Below are 21,947 nucleotides of genomic sequence, written 5' to 3' on the forward strand. Positions count from 1 at the left end.
AATCAGTAAAAACCTGAACAAAATTCCTAGAAGAATCCAATAAGCTGATCCCAAAATTTGTAGGAAACAAGAGAGGACAAGAATAGAGAGGAGAGTCCTAAGACACATTACTGTCTCTATGGTAACTGAGATAGGGTGATTTCTGGCAAAGAGATGATAGCCAATGTGGCCAAAGAACAGAATAAAGATCAGTCTGTGTACGTTTGGAAATAACTTTTTTCTTATTTATGCAGTATCAGAGGCCTAACCCAGAGCCTGCACATGCTATGTGAACACTCAACTACATCTCCTCAGCTCTGGAAATTTTAATTTTGACAATGTCAGCACTAACAATAGAACATGAGGGAAATGAATTATTATGCAAAAAAATGACTTTGGAAGCAAGTTATTGTTAAAATGCAGATTGGTGTGCGTACGTGCATGTGTGTGTGCGCGCGTGTGTGTGTGTGTGTGTGTGTGACTAATTCAATATCACACCATACAACAAAAATCCATCTCATATGAACTGCAGACATGTGTAGAAGAAACGGCTTCACAACTTACACTAAAGAATGATCATGAGCTGTTACACTGGGCTGCCTTTTGTCGATCTGTGTCCTTAAGTTTGAAAAGATGAAACCCAGTGGACTTGCGTTCCCTTGCCATGTGAATATCTAAGTTAAGTCCCCATGGGTTTCATGGCCACAGAGCAGAAATGGCGGCCACACTCAAGGAAGGAAGGACACACAAACAGTGGTGGAGAACCCAATTCTACACCCATAAACGTTCTTTGGTGCACTCGTGCTTCTGGAGGCTGCTGCGCTATTTTGGCTTGAGGAATGCAGAGTAGTACACGATGGCTTAACGAGATCAGCACTTGAAGTCCCCAGCAGAAAGCCCCATTTCAGCACAACCCATGCAGCTGTATACTTACACTATGTGTGCAAGGTCAAGTGGTTTCTCTGGTTGCTCAGGAAAAACAGGATGTGGGGGTTCTCTGGAGGGGACACAGCCCAAAGATTTACTAATTGCATGGCTCAGCTTCTTTGCAGGGGATTTCTGTGTCAAAGGAGAAAATAAGGAAATGAGACCTTTTCAAGTACAAATCAAATTTCACTGCAGTCAGTGTGACTGGGCCTCCCAGAAAAGAGCCAGCCAAGCTCTTGACGTCTCCTGCGGCTTCTTCATTCCTGCGGTTCCTCCCTTCCTATACCATAAAGTCACATTACCAAGTTATGGGGCTAAAGAGACAGGGTAAATGCCTTCTGGTTATCTATATATATTGGGAGTCCCCACCCACTTTTTTGAGGCTTCTGGGTCATTTCTGGCAAGATATTAGGGTAATTCCTACTGGGGGAATTTTTTTGAAGGGTAAAATACAAAAAGGGCTGAGACAATGCTAAGAGCACATGGATTGCACATGTTAGCAAATCAATTGTCTAAATGCTAGAATATTCCAAATAAAAGCAAGGCAGACCGGTTACTCTGGTGCAAGCCTGTAATCCCAGCATTCAGGAGGTGGAGGCAGCAGGATCAAGAGTACAAGGTCGTCTATAGCTACCCAGTTAATCTGAGCCAGCCTGGGCTACATAAGTCTCTGCCTTGAAACAACAACAAAAAAACTGAGGCAGAACATTTGGCATTAAGGGTCTGTCAGGGCCAACAGATTTAAACAAGTATAAGTCTATATACAAGCCGTGAGCACTAGACCTGTGACGATAGATGATAATGTACTACGAGGTACAGAAAAAAAAAGTTGGAATTCTAGTGATTTCTCTGGAAAGCAGAAGAAACATCAATTCCCAAGATTGTTCATTGAAATAGTACATGTGCACAAAGTGAATAAAATTTCATAATTATATTGAACAGAATATTCTATTCTATAGCCCTTGCTTAGTCTGCCTCTCGCTGTTTTTTTAAGCTGGCAAGTAAACCCAGGGTCTCATACTTCTGAGTTATATACACCCACAGCCTCTGAAAATTCCCATAGAGGCTCTTTATATACACTGTATGCTGTCCATCCAATTCCCGTTAAATAACACTGCTGTCTGAGATTTTGGCAGGATATTAATGAGCAATAAGTTTGAATATTTAAGTCTGCTGTCTATACAATTTATTATCAAATGTGACACTTGGAATAGAAAGTATAGCTTGTGTGCAGCTATGTGCCTCATCAATACTGCATCCCCACTTATTATTTATTAAATGGTACCCACGATGGAGCTCAGATTGGCCTTCAACCTGCAATCTTGCTGCCTCAGCCTCAAATGTTGGACTTACAGGCATTCACCACTATTAAACTTTTATATTCTGCTCACTGTATTTTAACACCACATGAACACAAATCCGTTTTCCCTTAAGACCGTCAATATTTGATTATAATAAAGATAATACCAGTATCTTCAGAAACTGTGTTTTGGATATCTTAGCAACCACGGACCCTTCAACCCATTTTATTCTGGGAAAAGTCTACATCTAACCTATTTCCCCTCAAATTACTTAGGGCAAACCACAGTTGGAATTCTGAATTTCCCCCCTCCCTCCCCCTGCTCTCTGCTCCTTTTCCTTTCACTGACAAGTAGCCATGCTGTGCTGCAGGTTCTCCCCTCTAACCCACCCCTGGTCCTAGAGAGCAAGGCCTTCTCCTAGTAGCTCTCACGGGCTAATAATCCATACACAGCAGGAGCTAAAGGAACACCATCATGTTCCACACAGGCACATGCACTCCCAGCCTGCGGCTCTCTCATCTCCTACCTCCAAGGAGCACAGCAGTTGCACATCATGTCCCTTAGGTCTGGAGACCTGGGCACACACCTTTCCCAGGCCTGTCCTCTCCCACCAGTCTTACACATGTCTCCTGCTTGTTTCCCAGGCCTCTGGAGTCTCCTCCGTGAAGAGTTTCTCACCGCCCTACTGGTCAGCGCTGCCTCTCCAGGGCCCCCTGACCTTGTGCATATGCCCACCCGCACACTGACCATGTTAGATCACAGAGTCGAACTCCTTTCCCATCTTCATTAGACTCTTGCTTCTGAAGAGGCCAGCTATGTCTTATTCATCTCTGCGTTTACAGAGCCTATTCTTAGACTAGAACATGTGGCTTGAACACAATTTTCTAGCTTTATTTTCAGCTTTTTATTTTTTGAGAATTACAAGTAGGAGACAACCAATGGAAACAGAAAACAGTAGTTTAATTCACCTTTACAACTAATTTTCATTTCATGATTTGTTGGTATACCAAAGCAGCACCTGGGACATTAATTCATGCAGTCTACATGAGACAGATTTACTTTACCTACATCCTGAACACTAACAGCCATGAAATCAAAGGCTTAATAAACAACATTAAAATAACTACTTGACTATTGAAATAAGGGTCTGCATTAATAATCCTTAATAATCTTAACAGTATTCTGGAGTATTCTTGAAAATACTGCTTTAAGTCAAGATTGAACAAGTAATTGCAATTTCAGGCAGGCCAGACGGATAAAGGCACTGCCACCAAGCCTGATGACCTGTGTGGGATACCCAGGAGCCACACGGGAGAAGGGGAGAACTGATTCCCACAACTATTATTTGACCTTCACATATGTGCTGCAATCTATGCATACCCAATACAATAAATAAATAGATAAAACTAATAAAAAAAAGATAGCATCCTATTTCAAGCCTCCAAAACAGACATTGGGCTAGGGATGTAGTTCAGTCAGCAGAATGCTTCTCTACCATGCATAAAGCCCTGGGTTTGATCCCCAGTACCACATAAACCAGATGTGGTGGTATTCCTGCAATCCCAGCACTCAGAAGGTATGAGCAGGAGGATCAGAAGTCCAAGGTCATCCTTGGTTACATACTAAGTTCAAGAGGGTATAAAATTTATGCTATACTTTTTTTTTTTTTTTTTTGGTTTTTCGAGACAGGGTTTCTCTGTGTAGCTTTGCACCTTTCCTGGAACTCGCTTTGGAGACCAGGCTGGCCTCGAACTCACAGAGATCTGCCTGCCTCTGCCTCCCGAGTGCTGGGATTAAAGGCGTGCGCCACCACCGCCCGGCTTGTGCTATACTTTTAAAAGCCATAAAACTATAAAAGTTATCATGTCCATCTATCCAGTATTCAGCCTGAAAAACAACATGACAGTCACTTTGAAGTTTCTTGCGGGTTCCCCCTTGACCTCCTCCTACCATATCTCCTTTTCTCCTGGTAGGCACTAACTTGGACTTTGTATTAATGATTTCCTTAGCTTTATTATTTTCACAATGGTGGACAATGAGACATTGTGAAGAAATGTTTAAAACCTACAGAGGCTAAATGTAAGTTCAGCAACTTGCTTTCTTTCACTCAAAACTGTTGTAATTTCGAGCCAAACAACTGTCTTCCGTGTCCAGAGGGCCTAGTCTAGTCCCATGGGGGCTCCACAGGTGGTGTGACACCTTGTACAGCCTTGGTGCAGAGGGGAGGGCCTTGGACCTGCCTAGGCTCAGTGAGGGGCGCTCTGCTGACTCCCCATGGGAGACATCGATTTGGGGGATGTGGGGAGGCGGGGTGGCTTAGGAAAGAGAGCTGGGGGTAGAAGGAAGGAGGAGGGGGGAATCTGTGGATAGTGTGGAGTGAGTAGAAAATTTCTTAATAAAGAAAAATAAAATAAAAAAAGAAAAAACTGTTATAATTTATATATGTGGGTGTATAGATAATTATAATTTACACATTTTTTTTCATTGCCTGATGGTACTTTCATGCTTAGTTTCCTATAATTTAGATGGGTCACTCCACTGCCGATGAACAATGAATAATGGTTTGTTTCCATATGGTCCTATTATTCACAATGTTGCTACTAGGTTTTCTATGTCATGATGCTTGATGGCCACATGTGAGAATTTCTTAAGTTTGGGACTATTGGTTGTTGCTAGAGTTTTCCTGCCTGGCCCACAATCAGGACAAATCTCTCTCACCCGCCAGTCCCAAGCCGCTCAAACCCGATCAAGTAAACACAGAGACTTATATTGGTTACAAACTGTATGGTTGTGGCAGGCTTCTTGCTAACTGTTCTTACAGCTTAAATTAATCCATTTCTATTAATCTATACCTTGCCACGTGGCTTGTGGCTTACCGGTACTTTACATCTTCCTTGTCCTGATGGCGGCTGGCAGTGTCTCCTTCACCAGCTTCCTGTTCTCTCCATTTTCCTCTCTGTTAGTCCCGCCTATACTTCCTGCCTGGCCACTGCCAATCAGTGATTTATTCATTGACCAATCAGCAACACATTTGACATACAGACCATCCCACAGCAATTGGTTGCATGGCTGTGTACATTCCACTTTTGGCAACCACTGCCAACTCATTTGCTCTACGAAGCAGTCACACTAATTTCCCATCAGCTGTGTGGGAGAGCTCCTGAAACTCCACTCTCTCTCCAACCCTCCTCACTGCCAGATACTTCAACGTTTGCTAGGCCTGTGGGTAGTAAATGGTACTGTGATTTCAATTTGCAATCTCCTCGGAAGCAAAAAGATTGGGTATCTTTTCCTGTATTTGTAGGCTGTTCATGCTTCTCTAAAATAACTGCTCCTACTGTTTCAAAGATTGATAAAGAGTCAGTTTAGGAGGCTAGTAGGGGTTATCCTTCTCGTACTGTTTTTTTTTTTTAATCTTTTTTGAGACAGGATTGCATGTAGCTCAGGCTCTTCTCAACCCACTATGTGGCAGACGATGGCTTTGAACATGTGATCCTACTGCCACCACAACTCTAGATGCCATCAGGCCTGGCCCTCTTACCGGTTTGCAACAATTCTTTATGTTTTTGTATTTTAAACCTAAGAGAGCTATAGTGTATAATTTCTCCTTTAGTTCCTCACTGTATTATATTTTTGATGAACAGAGACCTTGAAATATTAGCCATCCCAATTTTGTAACTTTCTTCTTATTTTGTGCCTTTTCTATGTTAAAACATTTCCCTTAGATCATAAAGGAACCCCTCCACACACACACACACACACACACACAGTTTTCTGAAGCTCTGTCATTTAGGGCTGCAGAGACGGCTCAGCAGGTGCCGTGCAGGTGGGATGGAGTGAAGTTGATCCCAGAGCTGACGTGAAAGGGGAAGGGGAGAATCAACTCCACAGAACTGTTCACTGGCTTTCATGTGCATTCCTCCCCCGTTACGCACTAAAGGTTTGTCATTTATAGATTTCATATTTAAGTCTGAATATATTTAGCTATAATTCTTCTTTTTTAAAAAAAAAATCTCACTATATATCCCAGGCTCGTCTCAAATTCACGGTCCTTTTTCCTCCCAACCTAGCGCTGATAGATTTTGATAGGTATGAGGCAAGAATCCATTCCCCCCCCCCCTATATGGTAATCAACTGTATAAAAGTCATTTAACAGACATTTTGTTCTGGGCAATACATCAGTTTAATTACTACAGCATGCCACCTCATCCATTCAGCCACAGCAAGAGTCCGTGAGGAGTGTTTGCTTTGAACTCACAGAAATCCACCTGCCTCTACCCGCTGAGTGTTGGGATTAAGGTGTGAGTCACCATGCCTGGCATCATTTTTTCTGGACTCCTTGCAGTCCCCACTTGAATTTTTGAATACGTTTGTCATTTACACCCCCTACTCACAAACACAACCTGTTGTGATTTCAATGGGAGCTGACCAAAGCCATAGATAACTCTGCAGGGAAGTGACACCTTTACACACCGAACAATCCTTTCCATGAACGTGTTCATCTTTCCATGCAGCCATCTTCACCATCTTTCAACAGCATTGGAGGAGTTTCTCGTTGAGATGTAGGTCCTTATATAGTCAGGATATTAACTCCTCACAAGACAGGCTACTTTGCATGTGTTTTCCACCATTCCAAAAGTGATTCTTCGCTGTTGATTATTGAATGCACCTAAATTCTACATTTTGATGTAGCTTAATTCATACATTTTTAGCTTTGTTGCCCAGATGCTTTTTCTCATTCTAATAATTTATCCAGAAAATGTCTCCAGCTTTCTACACTGTCAGTCACCAAGTAGTGAAACAGCTTTTCTTTTCCTTATTTACTTTACTGTTCAGGATTGCTAACAGGACAGCAAATAAAAGTGGCTACAGCATATCTCCTTATTTTGCTTAAAATCCTAAAACAAACTGCCTCCATATCTCAGCAGTAAACGTAACGGGTGCCGTGAATAGCAAAGTACTGCACACTAGGTTAAGGGCATTTTTCCTACTAGTGGTTTTCTAAGGGTTTTCTTGAGTTGTTACATGCGTGCTTAGATTTTCAATGGATTTTGTAAAGTTTTCATCTATGTTTTCTGAGATGATTATAAGTGTGGTCATGATGTGTCTTTGGTGATCAGTAATGTTCATTTGTTTTCTGCTATTTTGTTTATATTTCATTTATATCTATGCACAGAAGTGGCTTGTCATGTTCCCTTTTTTGTTTCTGATGATTTCCTAACTTGATGGCACCAATATAATTAAAGTCTAAAAAATAAAGTAGAAATGCTTATTAGTTTTTCTAGGACCTGAGAAATTTTCTGTAATACTGGCATTCATCTTTTATTTGAATGTTTATTCATGCAAAGTCCTCCAGGCAGGCCCGACTGTTTCCTCTGTGGAAAGATAAAGTTACTAACCCAATGCTCTTAGTGCCCACCTCTGCCACCCCCACGCTGCTCCAGTCCCCTTTCCTTCTGTGAGACGAGGCTTTGATATTTGTCGTGGCTGGCCTCAAACTCTCAACACTCATGTCTCAGCCTTCCCAACTATTTGGGTTTTCTGTTCCATCTGGAATCAGTTTTGAATAGCAATGCTGTTTTAGGAATTTGTTCATGTCAACAAAGCTTTCAATCTCCAAATGCACGGAAGCTTTTTGGTTGTTACTGAATTCCCTGAGAATATAGTCTATGTTGCATGAATTCCCTTTGAGGCTTCTTTTATGTGTTTTCTAAGAATGCAATCAGTAATGGAAACAATCAGATTTGTAAAAATAATTTTATTTTGTTTATACTTATGTGTAGTGGGTAGCTGTTCCACCTATGACCTTGAAGTATCTGCCCCTGGGGTGTGGCTGCTGGGGACCCTTAAGACCTGGGATGCACATACGCAACTCTCTTTGCCTCCTCGTGGTATTGGATGCTGAGATCTTGGACTAGGCAAATCAGCATGGCACATGGCTCAGCTTTCCCGGACCCTAAGATAAATCTCCCGTGGTAGTGAGTTAACCCCCAGATAAATTCCTTTGCCCTTAAAGCAGACTCCGTGGATTTCTCCCATTCCATAAGTGTGCATGTGGGGAGTACAGGTATGTGTGCACGTGCATGTGCACCTGTATGGACATGTGAATGGAGGCCAAAGGACCGATTCAGGAGCTATACAACTCCTTTGAGACAGGCATGGCGCTCACCAATTAGGCTAGACTGCCTAGCTAGGGAGTCTCAGAAAAGCTCCCAGTATTGGAATTACAAGCACATTCCACTATACCCTGGGGACTGGACTTGGTCCTTGTGCTTGTAAAGCACATACTATTCCAACTGAGATACCCACCCAGCCCATGTCCAAATTTCCTACAGTCTTCATTTTTATCCAGTAAGTCTAACGGTTGCTGAGAAAGGTTGTTAAGGCCACCTGCTTATGTACGTCTCAACTATTATTGTGCTCTTAATTAATTTATTACACGTATTATTTTTATATGTGGGAGCACATGTGCCATGACACACACACATGTGGAGGTCAGAGGACAACTTACAGGAGCTGATTCTCTCCTTCTGTCCTGTGAGTCCAATGCATAGAACCCTGGTTATCAGGCGTGTGACAAGTACCTTTACACACTGAGCCAGCTCACAGGCCCATTGAATGTTTAAATCATAGAGCTATATTATTAGGTGTTATTAGTGTAGAATTGCTCATCTTTTCATCTTCGATAAGCTCCATCTCTGGTAAGGACTCTTTAAAACCGCGATAAAACATGGATCACATAAAACCTACCATTCTAATTTTTCTGATAAAGATTTTTGCCTCAAGGTCCTTTTCCTAAGATTAATATGATTTTATGAAATGTCTTTTGATTAGTACTGCTGGCTATGTCTTTTCTTAAAAAAAAAAAAAAAAAAAACCTTAATATTCCACTTTTCTGTGTCTTTATTTTTTTTAACATCTCAAAAATGGCACAGGACCAGAATTATTTTAAGTTTATTTTTCTCATTTTATTCTATCTTAAATTTTGGCAATTTTACTGCTTGAATACACACACACACACACACACACACACACACACACACACACACACGCACACGGGGTGGTGGTAACAACAATAAGAGCCGTAACACCTAATGAGCCTTTCCGTACAAAGACTCCATGGGTGCTTTTATGGGACTAAAAAGACTCCTTGGCTTTTATGGGAATAAACTTTAAAATGCAGGACAGACACTAAAGCTCAGAGAGCCAGGCATGTCTTACTCTTTCCAGCCATAAGCCAGCTCCTCAACAGTCACGGTACTTAGAGAAAGAGTATGCAGAAGGCAGGCGAGGCATCCCAGAACAACGTGGTATTCTTCAGAGCAGCTGGAGAGAAGCACATCCAGAGCTCAGTGTGGGACATCCAACTATCACAATTAGGACACAGAGCCTCCAGATGAGGGGCAGATGTCAATGTGGGCCCTGGGAGGTGACCTGTACCTAAACCGTTGTTGCTGTGGGCTTTCCCATACCAGAGCTGGGACTTGTTTCCTCTGACGGCCACAGACCAGGCTCTAAGACACTTTTGTTTTTAAGTTCTGAGCTCATGTCGCTGTATTTTCAAGGAGCCTCCAGCTAATTCCTTGCACGGCACACTCTTCAGCCAGGGCACATGATGACAGGCCCTGACACCTGGGAGACTAACGGCCTACCAGAAAAAGCTGAAGGTTGGTGCCTCTGAGGCCATTTCTGTCATTTCACTTCTAATTACCCGCTTTGGAACATCATCCTGAGCTCCAGGCCATACCATCTGAAAGGATTCGGGCAGAAAAGTACCCTGCCGTGGAGGGCCCTTGATCCAAAGCCTATTAAATCTTCCAGTAAGTCTGGAATCTCCTGTATTTTAACATGAACACTTTATTCAGTAACTTAAAATCCTTCCCATCGAATCATGTCTCAACCAGTTCCATGTCACAGCTGTGTTCGCTGCATCTTATTTTAATCCCAGCAAAGTCGGTTAGTGCTAACCAACTATCACTATTATTATTTGTTACTATTTGTGGCTTAGATTTACCCATGCTTATCAATTCCACTAAATGCACCATTTCCACCTCCCAACTCTCCCCTCGCTTCAATTTACTTGTCCTCCAAGTATTCTCCTTTCTTTGTTCCAATCGCAATGGATTTCTTTTTTTAAAACAAACTTACTCTTTCTTTACCCTAAATAGATGAACTGGGCACAGAATTCTACAACCTTCTATTCACTCTCCTCTTCAAGCCCTTCCACGATCATCTGCCATTTTCCGTCTGTGTTCAGTATTCTGCAGCTTCAGGATCTTCTTCAAAACCGACTCCTCGTTCTCCCATTTTTCACTCTGGCCACCTCACACGTGTTACTCAGCCCCTTCATTGAGCTGATCCTTAATGTTCTTTATTCCTTGGATTCTATTTGGCCTCTTTTTTCATATTCGTTCATTCCTTTTTTTATTTTTATTTTTTAAGCTGATAGCCGGATGTGGCAGCTTACACCAGTGATCTCGGCACTCAGGAGGCTCACACAGATGTACCAAAGAACAAGTTTTGAGGCCAGCCTGGGAAATACAGTAGTACAACAGATGACCTCCTTCTACTAAAGCAAACAATTATTTTTATATTCCAAGTTGATTTGTTTAGTATTTTTAACACACCATTTTCTAAAGTTCTTGATCTGTCCATTTATCTTTCGCATGTGTTTTTATTTGCTGGTTCTCCTTCACGGTGATTAGATTTTCCCTCTCTGAAAACAAGCTTTCCTTCAGCAGGGACTGGGCTCTGTCCTGAAGCCCCTTTGGTCTGAGTTGTTAAGCAATCCTGCCACAGAGGGATTTTTTTTTTTTTTTTGTGGGAGGCTATATCCAAGAAAAAAATCCCCCTGGAGTAGTGCTATACAACAGAATTTTAAGGGAAATGTGCTGTTTCTCTACTGTCCAGTATGGTAACAACTGGGCACACGTGATATTTTTATTGCATGTAAGAAACTCATTTTAAATTTAAATTTTAACTTAAAGTTAAATAGCCACACGTGTCTAATGACTACCATACTGGAACATACAGCTAGAGTTTCATTTCTCTCAGTTAAATATTTGTACTACTTTTAATTTATTTTTCTTTTTGAGATAGAGTCTTATTATATAACCTTGACTGGCCTGGAACTTGCTATGTAACCCGGGCCGGCCTAGAACTCACAAACCTGTCTCTCTCTCCCAAGAGCTAGGATTAAGGACATGACTATATAACTTGTTGGTAGAAAGCTACACTGGATACTTCAGCTCAGCAAACATTTACAGCTTCAGTTTTTCAATGTTCTAACCTCTGGGAAGCAGGCTCTCTTTTTCTCATTCCTTTTTCTTAAGGACTCAGCTTTTCTAAAGCCTTTTGTGAGAGGCTGCAGAGGATCTGGGTTCAGACCCCACACCCACATGGAGGCTGACATAAGCACACACATGCACACATTCATATACACACACATATAATAAGCTGTCTTGCAGTAACCTCGCTTGTAGTGTTGGTCTACATTACCCTTGGCTGGGGTCCCCAGGCTGATTCTGCCCTTGAGCACTGGCCGAGCAGCTCCAGAGCACCCAGCAGTGAAGGACCTCCAGCAGGCAATGCTTTCTGCAGCTTGTTATTGAACACAAACTTTCTTCACTGAAAGATGTCAAACGGTTCTGAAATACTCCCTTTCTTGTTTGCAGTCATGAAGGATACTGATTATTAACCTAATTTAATGTTTTAGCATTTTGATGGTTTGGGTCCAGATGAATGACAATAACAAGGTGTGCTTGGCAAACCATCTAGACACTGGATCTATTCACTCCAAATGTCACCTCTCTGCCTTCTCTTTAGCTGCTTTCTCAGCCTCTTGTTAGATATACATCCCCAGACCTTAATTTTTTCCTCTTTTCCTTATGTAACACATTTGCAGATATTCTTCCCTTCTAGAGCCCAGCTCATATATTTACTCTTTACTGTGAACACTGTTTACCAGCCGGTCACTGAATTTCTTTTCCTTTTTTCCATCATCATCATGATCATAATCATCTTTTTTTTTTTTTCTTCTGAGACAGCATTTCTCTGTATAGCTCTGGCTGTCCTGGATTTCGCTCTGTAGACCAGACTGGCTTCGAACTCACAGAAATTTGCCTGCCTCTGCCTCCCAAGTGCTAGGATTGAAGGTGTGCGCAGCTACACCTGACTCTGAATTTCTTTTTTTGTAGTCTAAAGTTTAATTTTGGGGCTGGAGAAATGGCTTAGTGGTTATTCGTACTGGCTGCTCTTCCAAAGGGTTCAAAGGTTCAATTCCTGCACCCACGCAATGACTGACAGTGTCTGTAACTCCAGCTCCAGTGGATCTGATGCCCTTATCCAGCCTCTCCTGACACCAGGTTCACACATGGTGCAAAGTTATACATGTAGACAAAACATCCACATACATAAAATAAAATGTAAAATTTTTAAATTTTTAATTATTTTTAGTAGAAAAAAAACTGCTCTCATCTCTCAAAGCACGAAGTGGACGTTATATAAATGTAGTTTTGGAGAGGCTGGATAGGTCAGTGAGTAGAGACACTTGCACCCGGACTGACTACATGAGTTCAGTCCCCGGACCCCACAGGGTGATAGGGAAGAACTGACTCCTGGGAGTTGTACAGACATACACACACACACATACACACACAAATTTCAAATGTAGTTTACTTATTCTCTTAATTCTATTTCTGAACCTTCTCTGCGTGGCTGTGTGCCCCTCCTTATGAGTGATTTCGACCTAAGTGCTCCACTTTGTAGCCAGAGCTTCCTGCTCTGTTGTAATGCCCTCTTGGAGCTGGAGCGAAGGAGGTGTTCTCAGGGGTGTGCAGGAGGGACAGAAGGGGGTCCTAGTGTAAGACCTCTGCAGTCTCCTAAGCAGGGGACTCCCTCCTTTCCTAGATCCCTCCAGCATTGGAACACTGCCCTGTCTCTGTAGCCCACGCTCCTAGACTCATTGAATCTGCTAGAGATGCCTCCATCGCATGCACAGTGCCATAGTCACTCCATCAATTGTCTGGAGCCCCTGGTACTCCCACTGCAGCTATTTCCAAGTGGAAAGTCTCCAGGCATTGTTCTACCCGCGGTGGCACGGCATCCACACTTCCCTACCCTACTTCCTACCCTTGCTTCAGACCAGCTTCTCATGGATATTCTACAGCTAAGGTTTGTCTTCCTCTTTCCTTGTTAGGATATCTGCCAATGATTTTTCAGATGCTAATTTATCACTTTTAAGTATTTGGAAACTTACTGAAGTAAGATGGAAAAGGCTACAAAGCATGTCCTCGCTCCACCAGCTCGAAATGGACTCCTCCTTCTAAAATATACATTTTTTTGAACTTTGCTTTTAAAAAGTGAAAATTAGAATTGCTAAGCCCCAGCTTCACTTACCTAATAAAGCTGTATTTTTTTAATGACTTATGTATGAGAGAAATGTAATTCGTGTAATTTTTGTTAATCTTCCAAGATTTAAGAGTAAAGCTTTCTGACAAGAAACTATGACTAAAGAATTAAATATAATTGGTTGGCATGCAGCTTCTGAAACATGTCTCTACAAATTACAAAACCCCTTTACCTATGAAAGAGGCCTCTGCTGTCCCACCTGCTCCCACAGCTCAGGAGAAACAGCAGTGTGTCACAGCGTTCAGCAACTCCTTTCAGTTGCACACCTTTTCAGAAGAGAGAGGGTGAAAAACTTGCTGGAACTCGGCATCCATAGTGATATTTCTAGAAGGCCACAACGGCCAAGCCAGCGGTTATTCTCCCATTCAGGACACCCCCCGGGGCTGAGAGGGGCATGAAGGACGGAGGATGGATGGTTACTGCCTTAAATGCAGCCCCTTTAGGACTGAAGAAATTGTGAATGCATAGAGGCAAAGCCTGGGGTCAACATTTTCCTAATGAAGCTGTCACATCAAGGTGGCATGAAGGAGAAGTCCTGAACTGATCCCTGCAATGTTCTTGAGTGGCGTCTGGCATTCCACAGCACATACGGGGTAGGCACTACTCCAACTACTGCAGTACCCAATAAAACCACAATTTGAGTTCACGGACTGAATTCTTTTTCTCTGCATACTATTTTTTAAGCCAAGAGGAGGCAGATGTAGTAAGAAAAAGAACTCCTGTAACTGGGAAGGGCTCAAAGGGTAGAACATCCCTCGGTGTAGTTTGACTGGCAGTTCATCTTGTTTACTTTTGCTGCTTTATACGAGAATTGATGATTCCGTATTAGGAGGATGAGGGGCTGGGTGAGTGGATAAGAGCTTGCTATGCAAACATGAGCCCTGAGTTCGGCTCTGGGGGAGTGGGGCAAGGAGGCAAGGGCACAGGAGAACCGATAGAGCCCGCTGACCGGCCAGCCTGGGAGGGGCACATGTCAGTCAGTGAGCTCCGGGTTCGGTGACAGACTCTGTCAAGGGAAAAAGGCAAAGACAGTGATACGACAAGACCCCAATGTCCTTCTCTGGCCTCCAGATGGATGTGCACCAGTGCATACAAGACGTCACAGAAGTAGCACATTATTTATAAATAAGGATGCGAACAAACAGCCAAGTTCGCATGTAGTAGGAATGCAAAGCACTAAGGCCTCATCAGATTAAACCGTTTCACTACTGAAAATGCACAGGGGTCCTGGCCTAAAAGCATGCACTAGATCACTCTCCACACCACATAAGAAGAGAAAAAAGAACCGCTGAAACTACATTTGGAAAGAAGAAAACAAGAAACAGGCTGAATGTCTATTCGCAAGGGAGCAAACAAGATCTGGAATACTTGAAGAACTGAATTCTAGATGGCCCTGAAAATAACCAGCCAGCTAGAGCAGCACATGCTTGTAATCTCAGCACTCAGGAAGGAGAGACAGGAGGATCACTGCAAGTCCTAGGCCAGCCTGGCCGACAGAGTAAGATCGTGTTTCAAAAATAAAATTTAAAAAGATGTATTTTTTTTTTTTAACAGTAGGAGATAAGGGCTGGGAAGATGACTCAGCGGGTAAAATCACTTATAACCGCTCGCTACACAACTGAGTTCAACGTCCAGATCCCACGGCAGACATAGAGAAACACCGCCTGAACACTGTCCTCTGGCCTCTACTCACGTACAGGCTGGGGGAACGGCTCGACTAGTACAGTGCTTGCCTGAGTTAGACCCTTGGAGCCCACACAAGTATGCCAGGGACGGTGGCACACCCTTGCAATGCCAGAGATGGGAAAGGAGAGAGAAGATCTCTATGGCTCACTAGTTAGCCTCACTGATGAGTCCAAGGCTAATTATAGGCCCTGTCTCAAAGGAGGTAGACAGTGTTCCTAAGAAGGACAACCTGGAGGTTGTCCTCTGCCACATGCACTCATATACATGTACACTCCCCCCAACATGCATGGGCACTAGAAAAAAATCAAATGGTGCAACATGATATTTAAATAATGTAACTTGATAAGCAGAATTTCCCCTTGTCTACTCTTCTAAACAGGTTCCTAGGTATAAACAAGAAAATAGAAAACACATGCAAAATCATCTACTCTTACAAAAGTAAGATTAAACTATGTAGAATATAGATAGGCAACATGTTTCTCTCATTCAATAACAATTATACATTGGGTATGAGGGCATGTACCTATAGTCCCAAGCACTTAGAAACTAAGGATGGAGGATCATTGGGTAACACACCAAGTCTCCCAAAAAAGGAAAAAATCAAAAGGGGTGGGGGTGGAGGGGATGCACCTCAGTGTTAGAGCACTTGTCTAGAAAGCATTAGGAACCGGGTTTAATCCCTGGCTCCCCACACACAAACACATGCACATATTATATCGCATACCTCTTTTCATAGCTGTGCACAGCTCTCTGACAGACTACCACATAGGATTCCACAGTACTTACACACCACAGTTAAAATTTCAAATTCTTTTTATGTGTATGTGTGTTCTGCCAGCGTGTATACCTGTGTACCACATGTACGGCTGTTGCATTAAATCCTCTGGGACTGGAGTTACAGGCAGTTGTGAACTGCTCCATGGATGCTGCGAATCAAACCTACGTCCTTTGGAAGAGCATCCAGTGGTCCTAACTCTGAGCCATCTCTCCGGTCCTCATAGTAAACAAAACCATTTCACTCCTGGCTGATATTTTTACTCTCTTCTTTCGGCCACTCTGAATTATGCTGATGACATCCTCACACAAAAGTCCTAGTGTACTTGGTACAGATGGGGAAAGTTGTTGGGCCCAAGGTTGTATGTAATTTAAGATTTGTCCTTCAGACCTAACAAGTCACGCCCTACACCAGAATCCTGAAAACTCCTCTTCTCTACCCTCTGCCAAACCTGGATGTTCTTACTCTCTTACATTCTTCTGCAAGTGGGGGTAGGCATAACATGAACACTTCAATGGCCACAAATCATTTAAAACAGGAACAAGTGAGAAACCCTAACTTTCCTAACGTTTTAAATCAACACTGAAGCTGTGTGCCAGGGAATTGGTTTGTAAAGGCTGCTACCGTAGCACACTAAAGACCAGTGATGGAATATGTGCACGATAACAGACCATACAGAGATGGTCCCAAAAGTGAGATAAGTACTTCGAAAAAGTTATTCTGTGTGCTACAGGAAACCATGAAGAGATGGCCATCAGCCTGGGCAACTAGAAAAAGAAGCAACCCCTGAGCTAATCTTTATAGGATACAGAGAATTTGGCAAAGAAAAGCTGGGAGGATGGGGAAGAGAGGAGATAAAGGCAGCTGGGACACCAGACTCAAAGACATAAACGTAAGAAAATACAGTATTCCAGGCAACTACAAATAGTTTCATACTGCCGTACTGCTTGCTGACTATGAATAAAAAAGAAAACACCCGGATCAAAGACCTAAGAGCTTTCAAAATACCACATCGTGAGGTAACCTTGTTTTGGAAGGTGCTTCCAGCCAATGCTGAGCAGACAGCTGTTGGGCTCTCTCTCACACACTCACAGATTGCACGGTGGGAAAAATGGAGCCGAGCACAACCCGGACTTTATGGGCTGACAAACAACAGGGACAGCCAGCTGAAGGGAAAGGCTCGGGGTCACAAGTCCCGAAGAGCTGGAGTCACCCAAGCAGCCAGTGTCCCCAGAAAGGAAGGCCAAGGATGAGATCTGGAAAGTGAGGCAGACACATCTCCATGCGCCTGTGCCTGGTCCTCCTCTCCAGTCCTGCACCCTGCACTCTGATGAACAAAGTCCATGCGTCTGTGCCTGGTCCTCCTCTCCAGTCCTGCACCCTGCACTCTGATGAACAAAGTCCATGCGTCTGTGCCTGGTCCTCCTCTCCAGTCCTGCACCCTGCACTCTGATGAACAAAGTCCAGAGCACCGGGCTCTCTGCCAGCACGGCTGCCCACTGTCTGGCTATGCCCAGCTGCCACAAACACTCTAACAGGTCTAGAGAAGGGCAACATCAGCGGCCGAGTCACAGCATACACAGCGCACCCGAACCCGGCAAGGGAAGGCCATCTCTGCTGCTTAGCACCGCTCTCACACGGCCTTTGCCAACTTTGTCTGAACCTGAGAAATGTCTGGGTACTTCTTTGAGAAACAAAATAAAACAAGTCTCCTCTGCCTCAACCCAGGGCCTCTGAGTGAGACTTCCCAGAGCTGGGGACCTGGGACTCTGCATAGTTAATGAGCAATCCACAAGAGGTCCTTTGCAGAGAAAGTTAGGAAACGGTGCTTTAGAAATTCTCGCTAACAAGTTAGGTATGTAACTATCTGAAAGAGCTTCAGCTATTGCTTTTTGGAAGTGAGAATAAATGCCTTCCAGAAGTCCAAAAATATGAACGGAAACATTAGTAGAACTGTTTATGTAGAGAGAGCAGGTAAGACTCGGAGATGCCCATGAGGTCAGTGAGTAGAGGCATCAGAACCAACATAAGAAGCATTGTCTGGAGTTAAGAACTGGAAAGTTTATCAGTGTTGGGCATCTGAGATCTGGAACTACAGAGAAGCTTTCTTGAAGGTGCACCCAGGGCAGAAAAGAGCTCAGGAGGGAACACTGGAGGAGACAGTATCTGTTCTGCTGAAGGTGAGCCAAAGGTCTTCTCATGAACACATGGCATGTGTGTGTTTTTATAATTGGACACTAAATGAAGATGAACAGACAATGAATCAGACACTAAAAGGAAATTATATAGATAACATCCAGTTACTAATATATTGGAGAATCTCCTCTAAATCCATGTGTATGGATCTTAAACAGACAGCAGTAACCACTGGTGGATTTGAGAAAAGGCAGAGACGATAAAACAATTCACAAGGCTGGGTCGTAAGGGAACGCTGGTATTCCCACACATGGAATCAGAGCAGACACTCCCCGGCTTAGCTCTGGCGGCCACCTGTACAAATCAAAGAGGATCTAACATTGAAGGAAGGGCTGTGGATGAGTGTTGACAGCCAGGGGAAATGGCTCATTGGAGGGACGGCGGCTTGGTTTCAGCTCCGCTTCCCTGCAGGCCTCGCCATCTCTTTGCTCTAAGAATAACCCGGCCGCAGTTGGGAGGGAAGTGCTTTATTGTTTATAAACGACACACCACTCCTTTCTTTGATAAGCGCCATCTTTTCACACAGCTGGGTCCACTGCAAATGTTCTGCCTTCAAACTCAGCACTTCTGCAGCTGTAAATGGGTTGAAGAATAAACAGTGCCTCCAAATACCACAGCAGAGTTGGGCAATGTTCAGAAATTGACAAAAACAGTATTTAAAACATCCCAAGCTGATAACTGTTACCAGGATCCCTCTAGCCTCAGATGGTGTTCAAGAGCTCAGAGTTCTAAAAGGTTATTGGCCAATGAAGCAGGCTCCTCCCCTTGGGATTCTGTCCATTCTCTTACAGATCCCCTCTCCTATGAATCCTTAGTCTCCAAACCCTCCCACTGAGGTTTCAGTCCTCAAGGGTATATACTTAGAATCAGGACTGCTGGAACACATGGCAACGCCGTTTAACATGCTGAGGACTGTCTTAGTCACTGTTCTACTGCTGTGAAGAGACACCATGACCAAGGCCACTTATAAAAGAAAACATTTAACTAGGGGCTTGCTTACAGCTCCAGAGGGTTATTAGTCCATTATCACCATGTGGAGTGTGTTGGCAGGCAGGCACGTGTGGTGCTGGGGAAATAGTGGAGAGCTTTACGTCATGACCCACAGACAGCAGGCAAAGAAAGAGATGCTGGACCTGGTGTGAGATTTTGAAAACTCAAAGCCCACCCCCAAGGACACACTCCAGCAAGGCCATCCCTCCTAATCCTTCCCAAACAGTTCCACTAACTAGGGAGCAAGCATTCAGACACATGAGCCCATGAGAGGCGTTCTCATTCAAACTACCACAAGAACCCGTTGTCTTCCAACATAGCTGAACAATTTTACAATCTCCCTGTCAACATATGAGGGATATAAGATTTCCTTATCTCTGTCAATACTTGTTATTGTCAGCATTATTTATTTTAGCCATCCTTGTGAGTGTGACATCTCACATGAGTTTTGCTTTGTTATTTGTTTGAAGACAAGATCTCAATAGGCAGCCTAAGCCTGACTTGACCAAAGGATCCTTCCACACCTACCTCCATTAGAGGCATGGACCATCATCATGTCCAGCATTCCATGTTTTTTTAATTTTTATTTCTCTAATGGTTATTATACTCAACATTTTTCCACTTGCTTGTTGGCTATTTGTGTATTTCTTTGAAGAAATAATGCATTCAAATCCCTTCCTCATTATTTTATCTTTTGAGCCAAGGTCAACGCTATACAGACCTGGTTGGCCCTTGATTTTGCAGTGATCCTCCTTCCTCCGTCTCCCAAGTTCTGGGATTATAGGCATGTGCCATCATACCTAGCCACTAAATTACTAAATAAAATTCATATGTATGTCTGCATGTGTTGGCCACATGTGTGTAGGTACCCTCGGGGGCCAGAAGACAGGGTCAGATTTGCTGAAACGTGGGTACTGGGAACTGAACTCTTGTCCTCCGGAAGAGCAGTAAGCACTCTTAACCTCTGAGTCATCTCTTTAGCCCTAATTTACCTTTTTTTTTCCTCTTCATAGTTAAATGTATGTATTCTTTTTTTTTCTTCATAATTTACCTTTTAAACTGTAGTTTTAAAAGAAACCAAAATCCACACCATATTAGTCATGTTCAAGCACACAGTTCGGGAGGCTAAGCATATTCTTCGCACTGTTGTGAGACAGGCCTGAAACCCTGTACCCATCATTCCAGTACAGCCTCTGGTCCTCACAACTCTACCCGCCCTGTACCTGCTTCATACCGTGTCACTTGGCTTTTCTGTACTTACTGCTGCTGTATTTTAAACATCTTTTACATACTGGTCACAAGTTCCTTGCCAAATATATAATTTTCCTATACAGTGGGACATTTCCCCCCCCCACCACCTTCTTTTGTTTGTTTGGAGACAGGATCTCCTATGTAGCCCTGGTTGTCCTGGAACTCTGTAGCTCAGGCTGGCCTCGAACTCACAGAGATCCGCCTGCCTCTGCCTCTTGAGCGCTGGGATTAAAGGCGGGTGTCACCACTGCCCGGCCGGCTGTCTTTTACTTTCTTAATGGCAACTGTTAAAGCATCAGAGTTCTGAATTTTGATGAAGTCCTTTGATCACTGTGCTTGGGTGTCCCGTGTTGTCTAAGTCGGAGAGACGAGGAACCTGGACCTACGCTTTCGCTCTTACATTCAGGACTGTGATCTATTTAGTGTGTGTGTGATGTGTGCCAGTGTGTAAAGTACGCAGAGCACATGCCCATGTGTGCACATGGAGAGATCAGAGAACACTGGCATCCTCCTCTATCTCTCTCCATCTTATTTCTGAGACAGGGTCTCACACTGAACCCAGACTTCACAAGTTTTTGGAGGTACATTAGCGGACAGCAAGCCCTATCGATCATCCTGTCTCAGCCTCACTCCCCTCCAGTGTGGGGGTTAAAGGTATGTGTGGCCATGATCATCTGCTTTTGTTTCTATGTGGGTACTAAGATCTGAACGCAGCTCCTCATGCTTGCATGGAAAGCAATCTTACCCCCCTGAGCCACCCCCTAGCACCCTGGGTGAACTGCTTTAAATAACTTTTGATCTTATCTATAGAAGGAGTCCACCCCCTTCTCTTCCATGTGAATATCTGCTTGCCCCAGCACCCTCTTTTGAGCCAACTAATCTTGGAACACGGTAAACGGTGTTCTCATCCTTGTGGGAAAATAAGGAGCGAATGTAGAGGGTTCACTTTCAGAGGCTGAACTCCACCCCACTTATCTTCATGTACATCTTCACGGCCGTGCTGTGGCGTCCTTTTACTGTGGCTTGAATTAAGTGCTGGCCAGCTGGTCAGCTTTGTTTGGAAATTTGGAAGGGACCTTTTTGTGTTTCCATTTAAATGTAATGATCAGCTTGTCGAGTCACACAAAGCAGCTGAGGTTTTCGAGAAGATGGCAGCGAATCGGCGGAATGACTTGGGGAGCGCTGCTTTTTGAACATCTCACACTCCTGACCCAGGAGCCCGGCACGTCTTTCTGACTCCTTTGGTCTTCTCTCGGTAACACTTCGTGATATGTTGTAAAAGCCTACTGTTTCTTTGGTTAAATTTATTCCTGTTTTGCACTTTTTGGTTCCCTTTTCTTGTGTAATTGCCTGGGGAGGACCTTGAGCATGATGTTGAGTGCATGCAACGAGAGCGGACATCCTTGTCTCCCTCTTGATCCTACAAAGAAAGG

General features: G+C 43.5%; 1 protein-coding gene across 12 annotated transcripts in view; it reads right to left on the minus strand.

Annotated features, from left to right (window-relative positions):
- Nucleotides 1-21,947, minus strand: part of Dtnb (dystrobrevin beta) — a 193,176-nt gene that overhangs the window by 104,904 nt on the left and 66,325 nt on the right. For all 12 annotated transcript variants that reach the window (XM_052746026.1, XM_052746036.1, XM_052746038.1 and 9 more), the window contains exon 8: nt 914-1,038. In XM_052746026.1, coding sequence (XP_052601986.1) covers nt 914-1,038 — 125 coding nt within the window. The remainder of the gene's footprint in view (nt 1-913; nt 1,039-21,947) is intronic.

The sequence above is a fragment of the Peromyscus californicus genome, unplaced genomic scaffold (assembly GCF_007827085.1).
Source record: "Peromyscus californicus insignis strain IS unplaced genomic scaffold, ASM782708v3 Scaffold_1__1_contigs__length_55948999, whole genome shotgun sequence".
Taxonomy (NCBI): domain Eukaryota; kingdom Metazoa; phylum Chordata; class Mammalia; order Rodentia; family Cricetidae; genus Peromyscus; species Peromyscus californicus.